The 22,668-nt window shown below is 43.8% G+C and overlaps 1 protein-coding gene across 2 annotated transcripts; it reads right to left on the minus strand.

Annotated features, from left to right (window-relative positions):
• Nucleotides 1-30: 30 nt before the first annotated feature.
• Nucleotides 31-22,180, minus strand: LOC311040872 (thiamine transporter 1-like). Of its 2 annotated transcripts, none has more exons than XM_084051244.1 (7): nt 21,959-22,180; nt 18,661-18,987; nt 17,404-17,634; nt 12,544-12,793; nt 10,037-10,229; nt 7,769-7,910; nt 31-6,658 (listed from the first exon to the last, which is right to left on the minus strand). In XM_084051244.1, exons 1-7 carry the CDS (start codon nt 22,103-22,105, stop codon nt 6,476-6,478), a joined length of 1,473 nt encoding a protein of 490 aa, XP_083907370.1. In that variant the 5' UTR covers nt 22,106-22,180; the 3' UTR covers nt 31-6,475. The 2 variants fall into 2 exon arrangements, with proteins under 2 accessions (XP_083907370.1, XP_083907369.1); XM_084051243.1 differs by having other exon boundaries at nt 12,544-12,802.
• Between the last annotated feature and the right edge of the window lie 488 nt (nt 22,181-22,668).

The following is a 22,668-nucleotide window of genomic DNA, read 5'->3' on the forward strand; positions in this document are numbered from 1 at the left end:
TTGAGCTTGTAGATCGGCTATTTTGCGGATCTATAAATAGGATGATATAATTAACGCGGTTGGATGACAGATGGATAATGAACGTGTGCGCGAATTAGGGTGACGAAAAAGCCCATCCTCTCTGTCTCTGATGTGCGGTCCAGGCTACTACAAGTGAGGGCCGCGTTGCCGCCCGAAACCTCTAGTAATGTATAAATATTATATCATTTATATATTATAATATATAATAATAATAAGGTTATAGTTAGTATAATGTATTCAAACCCTTTGACGAGGAGCCATTGGAAGCAGAGACTCCTTCCTTTAGAAGAACTGGAAGTGGCCCCACCCATCGCAGACATGTGGGCACCGTCCAGGAAGATGTGTATTACGAGGACGGTAAAGAGGTGGACCGTAAGGTCCGGGGACCCCCAGGGGGTACTTGAGGGGGTTCCAGGGGGTCCCCAGCTAAATGATGGATATTTTTCAAGATTTTTCAAAAATAGCAGATCTACAAGCTCGTAGCGCGGCACTCTGTGCCACGCTATGAGCTTGTATATCTGCTATTTTTCAATAAACAAATAAATCTTAAAGTGACACAGATGCGTTCCCGGTCTTAATGGGTTAATCGGGCGGTTTGTATATATGCTATTTTTGAAAAGCCAAAAGAGATCTACAAAAACTACACAGATGCGTGTCCTTATCGTTTTTCCACTTACCCGGTCGGGCGGGGAGGCGAGCCCCCAGCGTGTCCTGGGCATGACGTTAAACTGCCCCGTTGTAACTACCACCGTTAATGTAGTAGGTGCACATTTAAGATGCATTCGCAATTTTTGGGGACCATGTGCTTCATTACGATCACAAGTTTGCATACAAGAAGACGCTGCTCACCGATGGAGTCTATACCTCTAGTAATGTATAAATATTATATCATTTATATATTATAATATATAATAATAATAAGGTTATAGTTAGTATAATGTATTCAAACCCTTTGACGAGGAGCCATTGGAAGCAGAGACTCCTTCCTTTAGAAGAACTGGAAGTGGCCCCACCCATCGCAGACATGTGGGCACCGTCCAGGAAGATGTGTATTACGAGGACGGTAAAGAGGTGGACCGTAAGGTCCGGGGACCCCCAGGGGGTACTTGAGGGGGTTCCAGGGGGTCCCCAGCTAAATGATGGATATTTTTCAAGATTTTTCAAAAATAGCAGATCTACAAGCTCGTAGCGCGGCACTCGGTGCCACGCTATGAGCTTGTATATCTGCTATTTTTCAATAAACAAATAAATCTTAAAGTGACACAGATGCGTTCCCGGTCTTAATGGGTTAATCGGGCGGTTTGTATATATGCTATTTTTGAAAAGCCAAAAGAGATCTACAAAAACTACCCAGATGCGTGTCCTTATCGTTTTTCCACTTACCCGGTCGGGCGGGGAGGCGAGCCCCCAGCGTGTCCTGGGCATGACGTTAAACTGCCCCGTTGTAACTACCACCGTTAATGTAGTAGGTGCACATTTAAGATGCATTCGCAACTTTTGGGGACCATGTGCTTCATTACGATCACAAGTTTGCATACAAGAAGACGCTGCTCACCGATGGAGTCTATACCTCTAGTAATGTATAAATATTATATCATTTATATATTATAATATATAATAATAATAAGGTTATAGTTAGTATAATGTATTCAAACCCTTTGACGAGGAGCCATTGGAAGCAGAGACTCCTTCCTTTAGAAGAACTGGAAGTGGCCCCACCCATCGCAGACATGTGGGCACCGTCCAGGAAGATGTGTATTACGAGGACGGTAAAGAGGTGGACCGTAAGGTCCGGGGACCCCCAGGGGGTACTTGAGGGGGTTCCAGGGGGTCCCCAGCTAAATGATGGATATTTTTCAAGATTTTTCAAAAATAGCAGATCTACAAGCTCGTAGCGCGGCACTCGGTGCCACGCTATGAGCTTGTATATCTGCTATTTTTCAATAAACAAATAAATCTTAAAGTGACACAGATGCGTTCCCGGTCTTAATGGGTTAATCGGGCGGTTTGTATATATGCTATTTTTGAAAAGCCAAAAGAGATCTACAAAAACTACCCAGATGCGTGTCCTTATCGTTTTTCCACTTACCCGGTCGGGCGGGGAGGCGAGCCCCCAGCGTGTCCTGGGCATGACGTTAAACTGCCCCGTTGTAACTACCACCGTTAATGTAGTAGGTGCACATTTAAGATGCATTCGCAACTTTTGGGGACCATGTGCTTCATTACGATCACAAGTTTGCATACAAGAAGACGCTGCTCACCGATGGAGTCTATACCTCTAGTAATGTATAAATATTATATCATTTATATATTATAATATATAATAATAATAAGGTTATAGTTAGTATAATGTATTCAAACCCTTTGACGAGGAGCCATTGGAAGCAGAGACTCCTTCCTTTAGAAGAACTGGAAGTGGCCCCACCCATCGCAGACATGTGGGCACCGTCCAGGAAGATGTGTATTACGAGGACGGTAAAGAGGTGGACCGTAAGGTCACTGAGGTAACGACATTTCTAAATGTGTAGATTAGGCTGTTGGCTGGTTGGTGGACCTGGAGCGTTCGCAAAAGAACGAAACAGAATCCCCAGGCAACGATTGACAGTCTGGAAACTCAGCTTTCCTTTGCCAGCCGCAAACCTCAAGGAGCGCAGCATCCCGTGGGGATGAAGGGAGAGCGACCTTTGAAGTTCCAACTATTCGGTCCGGACAGACGAAAAAGCCCATCCGCGCATCTCTACCGCCTGTCTCCGATGTGCGGGCAAGGCTACTACAAGAGAGGGTCCGCGTAGCCACCCAAACCTCTTGTATTATATAAATATAATATGATTTAGATTTAGATTATAAAATATATAATAATAAATTATTATATTTAATAATATAATATATTGTATTATGAATCATTATAATGAATTCATTTATACCATTGGTTCTCAAAGTGGGGTCCGGGGACCCCCAGGGGTACTTGAGGGGGTTCCAGGGGGTCCCCAGCTAAATGATGGATATTTTTCAAGATTTTTCAAAAATAGCAGATCTACAAGCTCGTAGCGCGGCACTCGGTGCCACGCTATGAGCTTGTATATCTGCTATTTTTCAATAAACAAATAAATCTTAAAGTGACACAGATGCGTTCCCGGTCTTAATGGGTTAATCGGGCGGTTTGTATATATGCTATTTTTGAAAAGCCAAAAGAGATCTAAAAAACGACACAGATGCGTGTCCTTATCGTTTTTCCACTTACCCGGTCGGGCGGGGAGGCGAGCCCCCAGCGTGTCCTGGGCATGACGTTAAACTGCCCCGTTGTAACTACCACCGTTAATGTAGTAGGTGCACATTTAAGATGCATTCGCAACTTTTGGGGACCATGTGCTTCATTACGATCACAAGTTTGCATACAAGAAGACGCTGCTCACCGATGGAGTCTATACCGACAGCCAACGCTGCCTGGCGGTGCTTCCCTTGAGCAGCTTTAGAGAGGCGGTGTAACTAACTACCACCCAGCGGTGGATAAAGACCCACCGGCCTTCTAGCGGCGTGTCCGCTAGCTGAGGAACAACAATGGGTGGACAGACTTTCGGGCTCCTGGGAGCAGCTACGCTACGGAGAGCGATTTGACACAGAGCGGCAGTGCGGGTGGGAGTGGACTGGGAACTTTGTTTCCTCTGGTGGTCCAGCCGGGGATATGCCCGTGGACTGGTTGTTAGAGCGGGGTTCGACAACTTTGGATGCCCAGAAACGAGGCAGGAGAGCTGGCAGAGTGTTGTGCTGTCTCTGCTATGATTGTCAGCCGCCATGCGGAGACACTGCTGCTGGTGCCCATGGAGGGTTGGGTCACATGACATGTGATTGTGATTGTTGTATCATGAGGACATTATGCCTTGACTTTGTGGATGTAACTTTGCTGCACCGTAATATTTGTGTCCTTGTATACATTTCCTTTTGTGTGGACATAAATAAATTGCTAAAATGTGTGCGCGTGTGTGCGTGTGTGTGTGTGTGCGTGTGTGCGCGTGTGTGCGTTCGTTCGTTCGTTCGTATGTACGTGTGTGCATGTGCGGGTGCGTATACAAAACTTTATTTTACATTCAACTTTTTTTTTCTTTTTTGTTTTATAAAACCCTTTTTTGCTTTAATAATTATAATGCTGACTTCCCTTATCCAATACAGCCGCACTTATATGGAGTTACATTTGTGTCTTTTTAACCAAAGAAAAACATTTGAGAGAAAAAAATACAAACAAGCTCATAGCGCAGCACCGAGTGCTGCGCTACGAGCTTGTAGATCTGCTATTTTTGAAAAATCATGAAAATGTGTGCAAATCTTTGAATATAAATACTTTTAAAGCAAACATTTTTAACTGAAATCTTTGCTTCTGGGGGGTCCCTGGAACAAAATATTTTGATGGGGGTCCGCAGCCAAATAAATATAATTTTGGGGGTCCTTGACATGAAAAAGATTGAGCACCACTGATATAGAAACATACGTTTTTCAGCATACTGAGATTTAGGAGACATGTAGAATCGGCTTCAGGTCTCAATGGGTTAAAGAAGCGAAATTACTACACGTCACAATGATGATGATGATGTAAGCAAAGCAAACTCATGCGTGCGCTTAATGGCCGGGTTTCGCAAATAAAGAACTACGTAGGGAGTTAGGTGCCGTCCTTACGAAGGCTCTGGTAAGAAGGCTGCCTTAAATTACGCGCACGTAAGTGCCTCTTTCAACACAGCGCTACGCAGTACTTAACCAAACTTAAATGTAATGCCTCAACTCCTACAATTCCAAGTGCTTGTCAGGATGGGGGGGTCCCCGGTTCAAATAGGATTCTTTTTTTGGGGGGGGTCGCAGCCTGAAAAGTTTGGGAACCGTTGGCCTAGGCACTATGGAAAAGCTAAGGCACCGATTTCAAGTATCCACAGAGAGAGTGGACACACAATAGCTGACTTTTAGCATGTGACCCAAAATGTCAGTGAGAAACTTAGCCCAAAAAAAAACATACACACACACACACACACACACATATGCGCGCCACATACACATTTGGTTTCAATGCAAGTGAGGGTGGACAGCAGTAGAATATCTTACTCGAGTAGAAGTACTGTCGCTTAAATAGTACTCAAGTAGAAGCACTGTCACTTACATATAACTCAAGTATTAGTAACATTACTAGTAGCTCTAGTTGCAGGTTACTCTGAGTAACGCAGTTGCATAATTATGGTTACATCCTTGAATGCCTCCCACAAAGCAATCCTTCTACAGTTCAGTGGTGATATAACAGTAACGTAGTTGCATAATTATGGTTACATCCCACATCCAGGGACGTAACAGTAACTTAGTTACATATGGTTAAATCTAGGGATGTCCGATATTGGCTTTTTGGCCGATATCCGATTTTCCGATATTGTCCAACTCTTCATTACTGATATATGCAGGTATAACAACATCACATATATCTCCTGTCGTGGAATTAATATACGCCTACTTTTAATGTGACGGCGCACTGGATGCATTCATAAATGCATATAGCAGTTGAACTATTAAATACAAACCGATAGTTGCCGATATCACATTTTTATGTTAATATCGGGGAGCCGACATTATGGGACATCTCTAGTTACATCCTGATGTAACCATTTCAATATGAATACATCTTACAGTACTAAACAATCCCTCTTCAGTTCAGAATATGTTTTTCTTTTAGAAGAACACGTTCTGAAAGAAAAGAGGTTAAAAAGCAAACTTCAATGGATTCTCCTCCTGACTGGATAACAGCACAACTATCTAATACATTTTCTTGACTTTTTATGCCAAGTCACACTTTGAGATTCGTGTCAAATATAAAGTGTGTTACAATAAAATGCATTATTATTATTATTATTACTACAACTGTAGGCTACTCTTTAATTATTGCTTTTCCAAAAGTATCTGAGAACACAAATCTACTTAAGTGAAAGGAGAACTGCTGACTGCTTTACAAAAAAAGTACATTACTGTCTACCTCTGAATCAGAGTAATGACATCATCATTAAGATGTCCAATCAGAGTTTAGGACCAATGTGGTCACTGTGATGTACTAAACACAAAAACCCAGAGTGTTAACCCAACTCTGAAAGTGTACACATAAAAAACTAATTGAAGGGTCCATTTGCATGTACTATGTTTACACTCTTAAGAGTTAAATTAGCCTTCTGTATTTTACAGTGCATAGAGCTACGGCAAGCGTTAGAACCTTCATAGATTGTCTGTGCGTCAATAAGCGTTCGCTCTCTACCGTGTGAAACCACGTAGAGACTCGTTTGTGCTGGCGTCCAAGAAGAAGCCAAACGTTTTGGATTCTCCACACGCGACCGCTCACTTTGAGTAACCGATTGCCACCTTTCCTAGTGCATGTGGGCTTTAGCGCTACTGTCGATAAGGAAGATAACGTCTTGGGGGCTGCCACTTATCGTACAGGTTATGTTTTAGAGATGGCGTCGCTGAGCGCAGGAGAGTCTCGGCCCAGGGAGTCCGAACTGGGTTCTTCGAGGCCATCGTCTGGGACGTGCGGCGTAGAGCGCCTCCTGGTGGCCAGCCTGTAGAGTCCCGCCAGGAGGAAGACCACGGCGATGCCGGCAAAGTAGCAGCCGTAGATGAGGAACTGTAACACATAAACAAAGTAGCAGCAGCCGAACATGAGGAACTGCAGACAAAGACTTTGGCTTTCTCATTTTGCTTCGCCCCTGCGATGTGCATGAAAGAACTGCATGACAACATCTTCCCCCGGTTCTTTACACAACTAGCAAACACACACACACCCCTCAGAACACATGCACCACATCTACGTTATGGTTCTTTAAACGCATTGTCCCAGCAGCAACTAGCCTGGTAAACCCTCCCTCCGGAAATCTCATTTCCATTTCATTTCGCTGTGGGCTGGAGTTGGGCGGGAGTAATACCGTTGACTGACAACCCCTTCAACCAATGATCGTTTTTCCCCTTCAGCCAATCAGCAGTTCATTTTGACGACCTCCAGACTATGTGACGCAACGGGACTTTTGAGACGGCCATGCCCAAAATAGGTTGCCTTATTGGGATACATGCGTGTCACTCCCCGCCCCTGCCGGTTCTCTAAATGTATATTTTTAAATAGGCTCTGTCATGATTAATTGACCACATATATGAAGTTAAACAACTAAATTCTATCCAAACGATATCTTAATAGTAAATTCCGTGCCTCAAAAAAGAAGTTTGAGAATATAAGAAAAATACCGAAAATAAGAAGTGAAGGCACTCGCAGAAACAACAATGGCTGCCGTTCGTCTTTTGTCGGCCCCAGTCAGGCTGCACTCGGCTTCATTCGGGCTCACTCGAACTCGCCACCTGATTGGCCAACTGTCGCTGTCAATCACAGAACGATGTGCGACGACGCCGATAGGCTCGTCGGTTTGGCGTACAGAGCGAATATTGCAGAAAGGCGGTTCAGGCCAGACTCACTCCTGAAATCAAATGGAAATGAGATTTCCGGAGGGAGGGTTTACCAGGCTAAGCAGCAACAGCAGCAGCAAATGAACGTGAGCAATGATTCATCTGTACGCTGAGGAAGGCTCCGGCCAAAACGTCCGCTGCTGCTACATTGACTAAAAGAGCCTGAGAAAGACTTTAATAAAGTTGTTTGTTTTGATTTGTTCCGTAAAGCGACTTTTGCGTCTATGAAAAGCGATATATAAATGTGATGTATTATTATTACCATAAGCCGGCAGAGTCTCACCTGTGTAAAGACGTCCAGGCCTAAGCCAGCAGAGTCCACCACCACCAACGTGAGCAGCGACTGCAGCAGCAGAGCCACGAAGGTGTTCACTCCAAACACCAGGGCGTAGCGCTGCATGCTCAAGCTAGCCGCTATCTGGTATCTGCAGGGGAAAAAAAACAAAAACAAGAGGACGCAATGTCAGATTGGGATCAGTAGTGATCAACCGGTCTGGATTTATTAATTAACCCGTTTAGACCTGAGGCAGAGTTTTAAAAAGTTCTGAAAAGCGTTTAAAAAAACATTTATTTTTAATTATGTCACTGAAGTGAGATGATGCAATAGTTATAATCTCTGCCTCTGGAGAAATGTGTGAGCCTGCTGGTCAAAGATTCAATGACATCATCTTTCTCCCATACCGTTGTCTCAATACACTAGGCCAGGGGTCTGCAACGTTTTTCAGGCCAAGGACCCCCTAAATGAGAGAGAGAGATGGAGCTGGGGGGGTCCCAGCTTCATCTATCTGTATACAATTGTGTTGCAGATTACACTTTTTCATAGATAGCTTCATAGACTCGTTTGACAGCAACTATCATTGTGTAGCGTTTGTCAATATATGAACACTTGTACTTGGTCTGCTCTTTCCCCCCCCCTACAGCAAACCTCTTTGCCGAGAATAGCAGGTCTACAAGCTCACGATGCTCGTCTTTTTGTAGATCTGCTATTTTCGGACTAATGTTCCCCTCAGAATAAGGATACGAGGAACTTCTGGGAACTCAGGTTTAGGGTTTATATGGTTAAAGGGGCATACCGCATTGAACTATGTCTTTAATACACCTTAGAGGTATTGTGCGGAAATAAGAAAAACAAAAAAACACCTTATGTGTTGCCTAGAACTGGATAATTGATTGAGGTCATGTGATCAGTGACATACGCAGGGTGTACTATGGTCTCCACCCCCTCAGCCAAAAGTACACCCTGCGTATGTCACTGATCACATGACCTCAATCAAGCTTTCAGATTGGGATCAGTAGTGATCAACCTGTCTGGATTTATTAATTAACCCATTTAGATCTGAGGCAGAGTTTAAAGAAGTTGTGAAAAACATTTAAAAAACATTTATTTTTAATTATGTCGCTATATAATCGCCTCTGTCGGGTGGAGACCGCTTATGTCCCAAACTGTTACTTTTCAGGATTAAATAGCACAAGGAGCAGATCTACAAGCTCAAAACGCGGCGCGATCCGCTACTTTTGATGCTTTTGCGTGACGCTGTATATGGATCAAATCAGACATTCATTTACAAACAACACAAAACGTTAGAGAGGTTTCTGCCCGACAAACAAATATAGCAAAAAATGGCTTTCCCAGCTTGAAAGGTATAATGACGTACAGTATAGGTGTAACAGGTCTAAATGGGTTAATTGCATTTTATTTTTGCTGTGCACCATTAGCTAAATTATTTAACAATCGGAAGAACATATTTCCAAAACATTTGCTACAGTAAATGTGACCTGTAACGGTGCTCTACTTACAACACAAAACACTGCCGTTTGATAATTCAACAAGCACTCGGTGCCGCGCTATGAGCTTGTATATCTGCTATTATTGAACAGCCAAAGTGTAAAATAATGCTTTTTTTTGGCTAAAATCTAACAATGACACAGATGCTTCCCTGGTCTAAAGGCCTTTGCAGACAGGGTGCGATTTTTCGCACGGAAAAAACGGACAATATCATTTTTTTTTATGAAAACATGGTTCTCTATGACCTCATGCACACCGGCTCCCAATTTACCGTGCGGCGATGCGATGAGTTTTTTTTTTTTTTTAGGCCCCGTTAAAATCCTTTAGAATCCGCGATCCACTGTTTGTAAACATCGTCCACATGTCCCTTTGTGTACTCGTCGAGACCGCGTGTCAAAAGGAGCCGCGAAGTATGAGTTCTGACCATTTATGTTAACATGGGAAATGCGAGGAGAAAAAACTACAACAGTCAAAATGGAGTTATAGTGTGCGCCTTAGAATAGAGGCGGACGGGAAACAATTACTTCCGGGTAAATTCCGGGTCACTTCCGGTGGTGTTACACTGAAAATGGTCCCCGAATTTTTTTTCCGAAAAGTTTTTTTTTTTGAAAAAAAGGAAAAAACACCCGCACCGTAGGACTACGGTTTCGGCGCTTAACAGTTGGATTTAACGGACCGTAGGACTACGTTCTTGGCGATTAATGTGTTAATGTGCTAACTGAAGACCACGTGGGTGGAGAGAGGGTTGTATTGTGTGTGACTCACGTGGCGATGGTGATGAGCAGCATGTACGTGGCCCTGAAGAGGACGTAGGAGCCGTAGCACACCCAGATGTTCCTCACCAGGTCCATGAGGTAGACGGAGGCGGCCATGACCACAGAGAACACGCAGAGGGCCAGCTCCCCCCACACGGCCCAGGACACCTGCACGTAGCCCACAGCGAACGCCGCCAACGCCCCTGTGGAGAGAGCCAGAGGACAAAAAACACCTGGGTTAATACAGCCACAGGTCTGCTGTAGACAAAGGGATTCTCAACCCTGAAAAACGTACGTTTCTATATCAGTGGTGCTCAAACTTTTTCATGTCAAGGACCCCCAAAATGATATGTATTTGGCCGCGGACCCCCATCAAAATATTTTGTTCCAGGGACCCCCCCAGAAGCAAAGATTTGAGTTAAAAATATTCGCTTTAAAAATATATATATTCAAAGATTTGCACACATTTTCACGATTTTTCAAAAATAGCAGATCTACAAGCTCGTAGCGCGGCACTCGGTGCCGCGCTATGAGCTTGTAGATCTGCTATTTTTGAATAGCCAAAAGTGTAAAATAAAGCTTTTTAGCTCAAATCTAAAAATGACACAGTTCCAGGTCTTAATGGGTTAACTCATTGCCTGCCACCGACAAGATTTCACGTTTCCTTAGGTATTTAACCATATTTTATATTTTGGCTGTACAAAAATAGCAGATATAGAGCACCGAAGTCTGACGTAATTTACACATCCTACCTGGGTCGCGGTTCCCCCCCCCCCCCCCCCGTTCTGAATTCCCATAGACGTGTTTAATATCGCGTCAAATAAGAACTGTGTTCCAAAAATAAACAAATGACCCCGGCGGTTTGACTCTTATGGATATGAAGCATCAACTGACGGTGAGAAAACGATAATGTTACTTCCGACGAATTGGTAAAATTTTCGCCAGAAACAGACTGTATCAAATATGAGTGACTGACTATCATAAACGATACAGAACCTCCTCCCTGACAATATCGCAGAGACAGTGTGTTTATTTTTGGACCACAATTCTTATATGAGACGATTCTATGATGTGACCCAATGTTCTTCTCCATAGAGACATGACTTTACGGACCAGGGGATGAACGAGTGACGTCAGGACTTCTGTACTCTATACAAGTTCATACCGTTATTTATTTTTAGTGAAAAATGAAAATTGAATATATATTTCCACAATGGAAACAAACAAGTCCCCTTGACTGTTTTTTTTTTATCCTTTTAGCCTTATTGTCTAACTGTACCTCGTGCCGTTTACATTTCTAATCAGACTAATAAAGTATTCAATCAATCAATCAATCAATCAAAAGACACGTAGCCTCCAGTTCATTTTTTTATTTTGAATAAAATGTCATTTAATTTTAGTCACATTTTAGTCATCTGAGAAGTTTCTCGACTAAATATAATACGACTAAATCTACAGTTGATTGTCGACAAAAAAAATATTTTGCCGGACCGTGATGGCGTCGTTATGACTGATTTTACTCCTAGTTGCACTCTGAAAATAGCATATCTACAAGCTCATAATGTGTCATGCTGCGACGCGTTGTGAGCTTGTAGATCTGCTATTTTCAGAGTGCAACACCCAAGTGCAACCAAACATAAAAAGCTGACTTGCCTTTTAGTTCTACTGGATCTCTTCTCTTCTCCACTAGTCCCTCACTAACCTTTTAGTCTAGTTTTTATTTGTTCACGAAATTGTCAATATATTTAATCTTAGTTTTAGTCATCATAGCTTAGTTTTGATTTAGTTTTCACCAGTGAAAAAAAAAAGGTAGTCGACGAGCATTTTATCGTCCCAGTTTGTCGAGGAAATGCGTCTCCACGTAGCCGTTGTAGATGTCTAGAATGTCTAGATGTTTTGCGTCATTTTAGATTTCTTTAATAGCAGATCTTCAAGTAGCACGGCACCGAGTGCCGCGCTATGAGCTTGTAGATCTGCTATTTTTGAAAAATCTTGAACATTTGTGCAAATCTTTGAAAATATATATATTTTTAAAGCGATACATATATATATATTTGTAACTCAAATCTTTGCTTCTGGGGGGGTCCCTGGAACAAAACATGTTGAGATGGGGGTCCGCGGCCAAATGCATATCTAAAAATGTTTTCTATATCCTCACAGTATGTTGCTATATCAGTGGTGCTCAAACTTTTCCATGTCAAGGACCCCAAAAATGATGATGTATTTGGCCACGGATCCCCCAGAAATACAGATCGGAGTTAAGAGTGTTCGCTTTAAAACATATATATATATATATATATATATATATATATATATATATATATATATATATATATATATATATATACACAAAGATTTGCACCCATCTTCCTCGATTTTCTTCAATAAGAATTGCAGATCTACAAGCTCATAGCGCGGCACAGAGCTTGTAGATCTGCTATTTTTGAATAGCCCACAGAAATGTTAAAATTACTTTCTTAATGGGTTAAATGACAACAGGGACACGTGTAGCCTCACCTAGCAGCGTGGCGAGCGTCTCCACGTAGCCGTTGTAGATGTCGGCGTGCTGCGAGGGCAGGACCTCCTCCCACAGGGCCTGGGCGTAGTTGAGCACCTGGAAGTAGCCGCAGGTGGACAGGGCCCACCACGCCGACCAGGCCAGCAGGGGGCGACTCGAGTAGCACTGGAGGAAGTCCTCCCACAGGAGGCGGAGCACGTCCACCAGCCTGCCACCGCCGCGTTGTCTCCCTCTAGTGGCCTGACTGGCCTTGGGGACCTGGGGGGGGAAACGACAGGACTTATTCAAAACAAGCCAGATAATAATAATGATAATAACTTTATTTAACCCATTAAGATCGGGAACGCATCGGTGAGATTCGTTTGGCTATTCAAAAATAGCAGATCTACAAGCTCGTAGCGTGGCACCGATACGAGCTTGTAGATCTGCCATTTTTTGGAAAAATTGTGAAAATGTGTGCAAATGGGGGTCCTCGGCCAAATACATATCAATGTGGGCGTCCTCAACAGGAAAAGGTTTGAGAACCACTACTAGAACAATTATAACAGGAAGGCGCTTACTAAGCATACATGAATAAAAGAAAGCAGCATCAAAAACCTTTGGTCAGGATTTGCTTAATAGCATCAGTGATGATATTATTTAGAACATCCACATTGTAATGCTGTGTTCACACTGGCAGCGACAAAGCAACAGGCTTCAAGTCATTTTCATTGGAAGCGACATGGAGCTACCAAGTGATACCGGACACTCGTTACTACAGTAGGTCTGTCACAATTATTACATAATTGCCTAATCTACAAGCTCACAACATGTTATGTTGTAAGCTTGTAGATCAGCTATTTCTGCAATTTTTTTAAAACATTTTTTTGAAAGTATAATATTACATGTCAGTAATGCCTGACGTACTATTATTTACGTTATTTGCCATATCTACCCTGTGTGCATTTTTTGTTATTATGAAGCCTAAAAGGCAAACAGAAAATATGTTTTTTATACACAATTAAATAGTTAATCGTAATTATTTGAGTGACACATATTTGTCAACTTAAGGAGCAGTTCACCCAAAACAATCACTTTTTTTTTCTCAAACGCCGGTCATCAAATGAATGGCTCAGGAATTCACCATGAATTCAAGGCTTCATGGGGTATGTAATTGATAGAAAATGTGTCACTTGTTTGGGTGAACTACTCCTTTAAATTTGTAATGGTGACAAATGTACTCGTCACAGGCATGACACTCATACACATATATAACATAGCTGAGCACGGCTTCAACTTCTTTTCCCCAAGTGCTCCACTGATGCTGTGAAGCATCAATTAAACCATACGTTTTTGTTTCACCATTTGTTTCCCCTTCTCTTTCTCTCCACACTTCCGTTCCGCTAAGGAAGAAAACCTTGTTCTTGCCGCCATCGGTTCACTGTGCTATTCAACCCTTCAGTGACGCAGTGGTTGTTTGAGCAACACTTTTTAACCCATTAAAACCGGGGACGCATCTGTGTAACCACTTAAACCATTAGTTTATACTTTCACTATGATCCACAAGCTTCATACTTTCACTATGATCATACTTTCACTATGAGCTTGTAGATCTGCTATTTTTGAAAAATCTTGACAATTTGTGCAAATCTTTGAATATATATATATTTGGGGGTCCCTGGAACAACATATTTTGAGATGGGGGTCCCCCCCAAAAAATATTTTTTTTGGGGGGGGGTCCTTGAAGTTTAATCACCACTGATATAGCAACAGAAGTGTTTTCAGAAAACTGTTAGGATTTAGAAGACATTTGTAGAATCGTATATCTCAGTTCTTAATGGGTTAACTGTGACTTGGCAGCAATGTAGCTGGCGGTCAGGCCTCAGGCCTGGTTTTGCTGTGTAGTATTTGCTACGTTTATGATGATATAGTGTACTTGCACTATATTGTTTTGTCTACTCTGAGCACACCACACCACACCATTTCAAATCAATGTGTCATAAGAAATGTTCACATTAATAAAACATTGAATACAAACAAAGTGGTTCATTCTCAGAGAACAACAACGGTTAACAGTGTTTCACTTGTGCTTCTTCCGGTGTGTGTGTGTGTGTGTGTGTCCTTCGGTCAGCTTCATCTACATTCCTACATCTTGGGCAACTGTAAACCGAAATTTAACAAGCAACTTCCTGTAAAGCAATGGAGCAACTGGTTTTGACCTCGCGGAGGTTTTGCAAGAGCTTCCAGTGTTGTCACTCTGATGATGTGTCAATCAGCAGGCATGTGACGTCATTGTACTGCATAGTGAACGAGCGGGTACAAGTGAGAAAAAAATCATTAGAGTTGTTCCGATACCAGTATCTAAAAAGCTGCCGAAACTGCCTAAAAAGAGGTCTTCAACGCCCAAGTACCCCCTAGTTGAGAAAGAGAGATGAAGCAGGGACCCCCTCTATATCAGTGGTTCTCAACCTGGGGGTCGCGACCCCCAGGGGGGTCGCCAAATAATTTGGGGGGGGTCGCCAGATTTTTTGATGAATTATTTTTTTTTTTTTTTTTTTTTTTTTTACAAAATATTTTTTTATGTTATCATTAATTCATGTTTTATCAGTTAATTTACTCAATTTACCCACTTTTTGCAAAAATGTTTTGATAATAAACAATTATCAAATAACCTATTATAATTAAATAACCTTCGCGCGCGCGAACGGGACCGCTCGCACGCGCGAACGGGACCGCACGCGTGCACGTGGGGGGTCGCGGGAAATAATATCATTATTTTGGGGGTCGCGGCCTGAAAAGGTTGAGAACCCCTGCTCTATATTGTATCAAATTTTGTTTCAGATTAAACTTTTTTTTGTTTACTTGGTCTGCTCTTCTTTCCCCACTACACCTATACCTCTTCGCTAAAGTTCTCTTCAGAATAGGGATGCTAGGGTTCAAGTGGTTAAGGAAAAAAACAATATATCACACACAGATTTTGGCGGACCCCCTGTAGTAACTCTGAGGACCCCCTAGGGGTCCCGGACCCCCTGTTGAAGACCCCTGGCCTAACATGCTGGCAATCCGATCCCCCGTAATTCATCACATAATGATATTTAATTTACAGACATATTTTGATCGCTTCAGTTGATGTTGCACGACTGTTTTATACTCTTGCTGTACTATTTAAATTATAATTTGTAGCTGGCTGCACATTAAGAATTATTAATGGCATTTTTATTTATTCCTAGATCACTGGTTGTCAAACCTGAATTCATAAAAATCATGAAAAAAAATTGTGAAGCAGTGAAAAATATCACTTTTTAAAGACGGGGTGCCGTGATTCCCCCCCCCCTAAAACATGATCATCAGGTATTATGGTTGTACTAGGATGAAGAAAAAAAGTGTACAGAAATTGTTAAAATTATGTTTTTATGTGGACACGCCTCCAGTTCATTAAGTATAGAGCATCGCAGTTGCGCAGAATCCGGGTGCCGGGAGTAAATACTCAATGCATTTTTCCCATTGACTTTTCCAAAAATATTTATATCAATGAATTTAAGTCTAGAATCAAGCCATCCAGGATTCTGGTGAATCATGACCATAAAACCTTTTTTTCTGTGATTTTTAAAATTTTATATTTAATGATATACTATGTTTAATAAATACCCTTTGTTTTGCCGTTTTCAAAAAAGTTTTTTCACAGAATCAAACGTTTTATGGTCATGATTCACCAGGATCCTGGATAGCTTGATTCTAGGCTTAAATTAATTTATATAAATATTTTCGGAAAAGTCAATGGGAAAAATGCATTGAGTATTTACTTCCGGCAACTGGAAGTGGGCGGGAACTGCGACGCTCTATACCTAATTCTCACCTTAGCACCACCCACCTGTCCTAGTCCCTCCTCCTCCTCATGCCCACACCTGTTGTGTTATGATCAGGGGTGCACATAACCTTTTAGGTCTGGTACGCAGAAGAGCACCTGGACATGTGACTTGGTGCGCATGGCGCCCGTCCCGTTTTGTCAACGGGGGGGGGGGGGGGGGGGGGTCAGCCCGGACAGTTTTGTCAACGGGGGGGGGGGGGGGGGGAGTTCAGCACGGTGCCCACCGGACAGATTTGTCAACGGGGGGGGGGGGGGGGGGGGGGCGAGAAAACAAAGGACGCTCTGCTTCTGAATTCCGCCGATTTTCGCCGTTTTTTTTCACGCTGTTAGATAAAGCCCCCAAGGTTGGTGCCCTGTGCTGCTGCGCTGATTTTATCCGCCAGATTGGGACGTTCACGGCATATTTTGCACAATTACGGTGCGTTCATCATCGGTGACGAGTGCCTCTAACAGCCGCTGCTGGCTGCGTGCACGCAGCTAGGCAATGCGAGGCGATGCGAGGCGACGCGAGTCATATCTCTACCCCTTCGCCTAATGGCTGTACATGGGGCCGACGGGTGCTTTAGAGTGATTGTGTGAGTGTGGCTTCAGGAAGTAAATTCCTAGCCTCGATCTCCAGGCTTTTATTTTTTATTTTTGCTAAAAAATAAAAGCTTGGAAATTCCTGTCCCAGCTGTTGGTGCGCAAAAGCGCCTCGCGTCGCCTGATGTGGTGCGCATTTTTTATTTTGGGTGCGCATGCGCACCTGCGCACCAGTTATGTGCACCCCTGGTTATGATAATGAGGGGGAGGGTATGTTCTGTGTCACTAAAGTGCTGTTTTTCTATTGGCACGTTTGACCCTCAAGGTTTCAGCCTCCAGGTAGAAACTCAAAATAGTCAGAGAAGACATAAAACACCATAAAAAAACACCACCAGGGGGCTTAATGAAGCTCTATCAACCTCATAGACACATGAAAAACAGAAAAAGTGCAAAACCATGGCACCATTTCTTTAACAAACGAGTGACTCACCGCCGTCACGCCGTCCTCTAGACTCAGAGGCACTTTACTCTCCTCGTCCTCCACGTGGTCCCCGGGGCCCCGAGGCTCCGCCCCCTCGCCCGTCCCCGTGGGGCCCTTGTGGAAGAACAAGCTCTGGCTGGCCACGGGCAGGAACCAGGGCGCCAGGAAGGCTGTGGCGGCCGACGCCAGGGTGAGGACGACCAGGTAGTACAGAGGAACGTGGAGCACTGACACCAGCACCTGTCCAGAGAGGAGGGGAGGGGGGGGGGTTACATTAAAAGCCCATGAACTACACCATTACTGATCCTACTACATACAACGTTTTTTTTTTCTTTTTTCGGAAACTTAACTTCGGTCGATAATTTGTCCCCTTCAATAATATCAATTGGTATTGTGTTTTATATCATTTTTTTATCGTTGATTAGTCACCTTTACAACGACTACGGTACAGCTTGGAATAATCTGGCATTCGTGGCATGAGCAACACAGCTAAACATGTGGGCAGCACCTCTCAAAAAGTTGCCAACATTCCCCAATATGCTTCTCTTGGTAATCGCTCTCGTTTTGAGCGACCTGCCAGCACACACCTGCCCTTCTGAGAGGTATGTGCCAGTTACAGGTGAGTGACTGGCACCTGAGCATGGTTCTTGCAACTTTATTGAGTTTGTGTTGATGCTCCAAGCAGCAACACTGCCCCCATGGAAAGATGCCACGTTTGTCCCTTCAGGATAAGGCCTGTGCAATAGAGCAAGTGGAAGCTGGTGTTCCGTTAAGCAGATTATGCATTATTTGGTGTTTGCCCTGGTACCATTTGCAGGCAGATGTGTGCCAGTCACAGGTGTGTGACTGGCACCTGAGCATGGGCCCGGCAAATTTCTGTCTTTGGTACCGTTGTTGTGCAAATCTTGCCTGTAAATCTCTGGAAGAAAACGTATGGTTCCTCAGTGAAGCGAGGGTGAGGAACCGGTCTTCTTGGGGTGTTGTCTTCCTTTGTCTTCACCAGTCTCACAGAAGTGAAAGTCTCACTTGGTCCTAAGTTTGTAAATGGTACCAGGGCTGACACCAACTAATGCTGCCACTATGCGTAACGGAACACCAGCTTTATACTGAAGGGACAAACGTGGCATCTTTCCATGGGAGCATTGGAAATACTCCAGTAAAGTAACAATACCTCAAAATTGTACTTAAGTTTACTCAGTTACTTTACACCACTGTTGGGGAACCCCTGATTCATTCATTGTCCCACCGACCGTACTGTAACCGTACCTGTCCCAGCAGGGAGCCCGCGGCCGAGCCCAGCAGCGAGACGCCGCGGCAGTAGCCCGTCACCCTCTGGTAGCGGCCGGGCTCCACCACGCTGTAGATGTAGGAGTAATAGGCCACGTCGGCCGCCGTGGCCAGGCCGAAGAACAGCTCCAGCAGCTGCATGGCGGCCACGCCGCGGGCCGCCAGCAGCAGCGAGTAGGTGGCCACCAGGCTGGCCGCCTGCAGCAGCAGGACGGGCCGGTAGCACAGGTAGTCCGTGGCCAGGAACACGGGGAACAGCAGCGCCAGGTAGGAGTACGTCCATATCGGGTAGATCTCGTTCACAACCTGAAAGAAACGACAGGGAAACCGAATTAATTTCTCAGGTGGTAACGTGAGGGCGGCCATAGCTGAGTGGCAACGTGGCTGCGAACTGCCTTATCCCATATTGTTGAAGCGCAAGGGGGCAGGGGGGGGGGGGGGGGGTGGGTTGGGGAGAGTGTCAGCGCACTGAAGTCAAGACACAGACTACTGTGTTGTTGGACGGACAACGGATGCACGCTTATGAGAAACAACAAAAATAAAACTTGGCGAAACAGTTGCGTGCATCAGCGCAAGATGAGGATAAAGGAAACATTCAGTCTAAATGTCCAGTTTGCTAATTCACAACTACTACTACTACTACTTTTGCTACAGTGAAGTCGGACTGAATAATGACTTCACTGTAGCCTATAGTAGCCTTTTCATAAATGATATTTTTAGGCTTAATTTAGGCATTTATGCCAAATGTTTCCTCTATCCTTTATAGGATGGGTAAAAAGCAGAGGACGAATTTCACCACACACACACACACACACACACACACACACACACACACACACACACGACAGGACGCATTTATGGGTAAAAAGTAGATTTGGGGGCGGCCGTAGTTTAGTGTGGCGGTTCTCAAAGTGGGGTCCGGGGAACCCCAGGGGTGATTGAGCCTGTCCCAGGGGGTCCCCAGCAAAATGAGCAATAGTTAGGAACCAAATGGACCCTTATGTGTCTGTAACTCTGAGAGTGTACAAATGGAACCATTAAGAGTTAAATTAACATTGATTTTACAATGTAAATTGGGGTCCCAGAGATAGAAATGCCATTAAATGGGGGTCCGTAGCCTAATGCATGTCAAATTGGGGGTTCTTGAAATTAAAATGGTTGAAAAATCACTGCTAGAGCCGTAAAGATCTTCTCTTATGGGGGTCCGTGGACTAAATAAGTGTCATTTTGGGGGTCCTTGACATGAAAAGGTTTGAGAACCACTGGTTTAGTGGATAGAGAGAGAGTGGTGGTCTCGTAATCAGAAGGTCACCGGTTCACCTCCCCTCCCCTTGTGTGTGTTGGTCCGTGTTAGTCTACGGGGCACGGGCTGCCCCGTGACAATTTGTGCTTGCTAAAATAATTACCAGGCTAAGATGACTTGATGTAGCCTGGTAAACCCTCCCTCCAGAAATCTCATTTCCATTTGATTTCTGGAGTGAGTCTGGCCTGATCCGCCTTTCTGCAATATTGGCTGTGGGCTGGAGTTGGGCGGGAGTAATACCGTTGACTGACAACCCCTTCAACCAATGATCGTTTTTCCCCTTCAGCCAATCAGCAGTTCATTTTTACCACCTCCAGACGCAACGGGACTTTTGAGACGGCCATGCCCAAAATAGGTTGCCTTATTGGGATACATGCGTGTCACTCCCCGCCCCTGCCGGTTCTCTAAATTTATATTTTTAAATAGGCTCTGTCATGATTAATTGACCACATATATGAAGTTAAACAACTAAATTCTATCCAAACGATATCTTAATAGTAAATTCCGTGCCTCAAAAAAGAAGTTTGAGACCGTTTTAAAAACGAAAGTAAGACGTGAAGGCACTCGGACAACAACAATGGCTGCCGTTCTTCTTTTGTCGGAGGCACTCAGGCTGCACTCGGCTTCATTCGGGCTCACTCGAACTCGCCACCTGATTGGCCAACTGTCGCTGTCAATCACAGAACAATGAGCGACGACGCTGATAGGCTCGTCCCTTTGGCGTACAGAGCCAATATTGCAGAAAGGCGGATCAGGCCAGACTCACTCCAGAAATCAAATGGAAATGAGATTTCTGGAGGGAGGGTTTACCAGGCTAGACTTGATGGAGCACTTCATTATTTGGGGATTAACAATTTCAAGGGCTCCGACGACATTCCTTGAAGGATTACCCGGCCTGGGTAGATCCTGTGTGTGAAGAACTGCACACAGAAACATCACCAACTCTCGCTAAAATGGACGGATGAGGACATGAGAAGACATTTGACCTCCAAGTCCCAACGCACTGCAGGACTGACTTACTTGGAAAATGCATGTTAACCTGTACCGGGAACGTATCTGTGTGTCATTTTAAAGATTTCTTTGGCTATTCAATTGGCTATGGAATTTTCACGATTTTTCTAAAAATAGCAGATCTACAAGCTCGTAGCACTGGCACTCGGTGCCACGTAGAGCTTGTACATCTGCTATTTTTTGAATAGCCCAAAGAAATCTTAAAATGACAAACAGATGCGTTCCCGGTCTTAAAGGGTTAAATAGCTCTATATTCTGATAGTAATAATTGCTGTAAGTGTTTGTGTTGAGTAATGGGTCTCCCAATCGCTCTAGCTCTTCATATAAATACACAAAATACATTGTTAAGTCGGGATACCAATTTCATCATACAGGATACACGTGCAAATGGAAGACTGTATTTTATCGGCTCGATAAAATACATCGATCATAGTCTTGATCCAAGGCTACTTCAGACCATTTTCCACAGCATGTATATTGTTTTTGTTTAGTTTTCTTAGGAAAAACAAAATAGCCAATTTAAAATTGAGATGCCCTGACTTATCAGGCGGACGCGTCGCAGCCTTAGTAAATGTATTAGCCTTGGATCAAGACTGTCATAGGTGTATTTTATCGATTTGTACATTCGCATATCATAAATATGAAAGTTAAAGTCAGGCTCGATAAAATACATCTATGACAGTCTTGATTCCAAGGCTATAAATGTACCTGTGTCAGTGTGAGGTTCTTGTCCTCTCCTTATAAATAATAATAATAATTATTATTATTATTATTCCTGTGTGAGTGTGAGGCTCTTGTCCTCACCTTATTAATTAGTATTATTATAATACCTCACCTGTGTCAGAGTGAGGCTCTTTCCTCAGGAAAGGCTCGTATTATTATTATTATTATTATAATTATTATTATTATTATTATACCTGTGTGAGTGTGAGGCTCTTGTCCTCTCCTTAGTATTTTTAATACCTGTGTCAGAGTGAGGTTCTTGTCCTCTTCCAGGAGGAAGGCGGTGAGGAAAGGCTCGTAGGGTCTGAGGCTGGAGAAGAAGCCGTACACACACAGCAGCACGGTGGGACACAGCCATGAAGACATGCCGGCACACAACACATTCATTCACTTCTCTGTCCTCTGTCTCTTCACCTCATCTTTCATTCACGACCTCCTCCTCCACCTTGCTTCTTCCTTGTGTTTGTAGTCCACTCCTCTCCGTCTGACCCGTCCGCCGTCGCGTCGAAATGACGAGCTGACGACACGCCTCTCCTACCAGGCCAATCAAATGCAACCTCGCGTCACCAGACCAGACCAGCGTGATTTAATATGAGAGTGACGACACGACACTAGCGTTGACTCCCACTCTGTAAGAATGGAATGCGGAAATGCTCGTTCAATCTCGATTAGATAGTTCCAATGTTTGGAACTATAGCCCTAAAGTGGCCCGCTTTGCGGCGAGATCAAAGCGTGACGTTACTCTCTCTTCTACATTCCTGACCAGACTTTCCACCCCGGAGGAAAGCCTGGTATTCGTTCTAAAACTACTAGCCGTGTGATCCGGTTTAGAAAAAAGGGAAAGAAGAATCGTGGTTCTGGTAGTTGGGTCGTTGGTTCCGGCCACCTGATGACGTAGAGTTGTTTCCGCTCCGACTGGCTAATCAAATGTGACGGTTTTGTGTGAACTG

Source organism: Gymnoscopelus microlampas (assembly GCF_963454915.1).
Source record: "Gymnoscopelus microlampas genome assembly, chromosome: 24".
Classification (NCBI taxonomy): domain Eukaryota; kingdom Metazoa; phylum Chordata; class Actinopteri; order Myctophiformes; family Myctophidae; genus Gymnoscopelus; species Gymnoscopelus microlampas.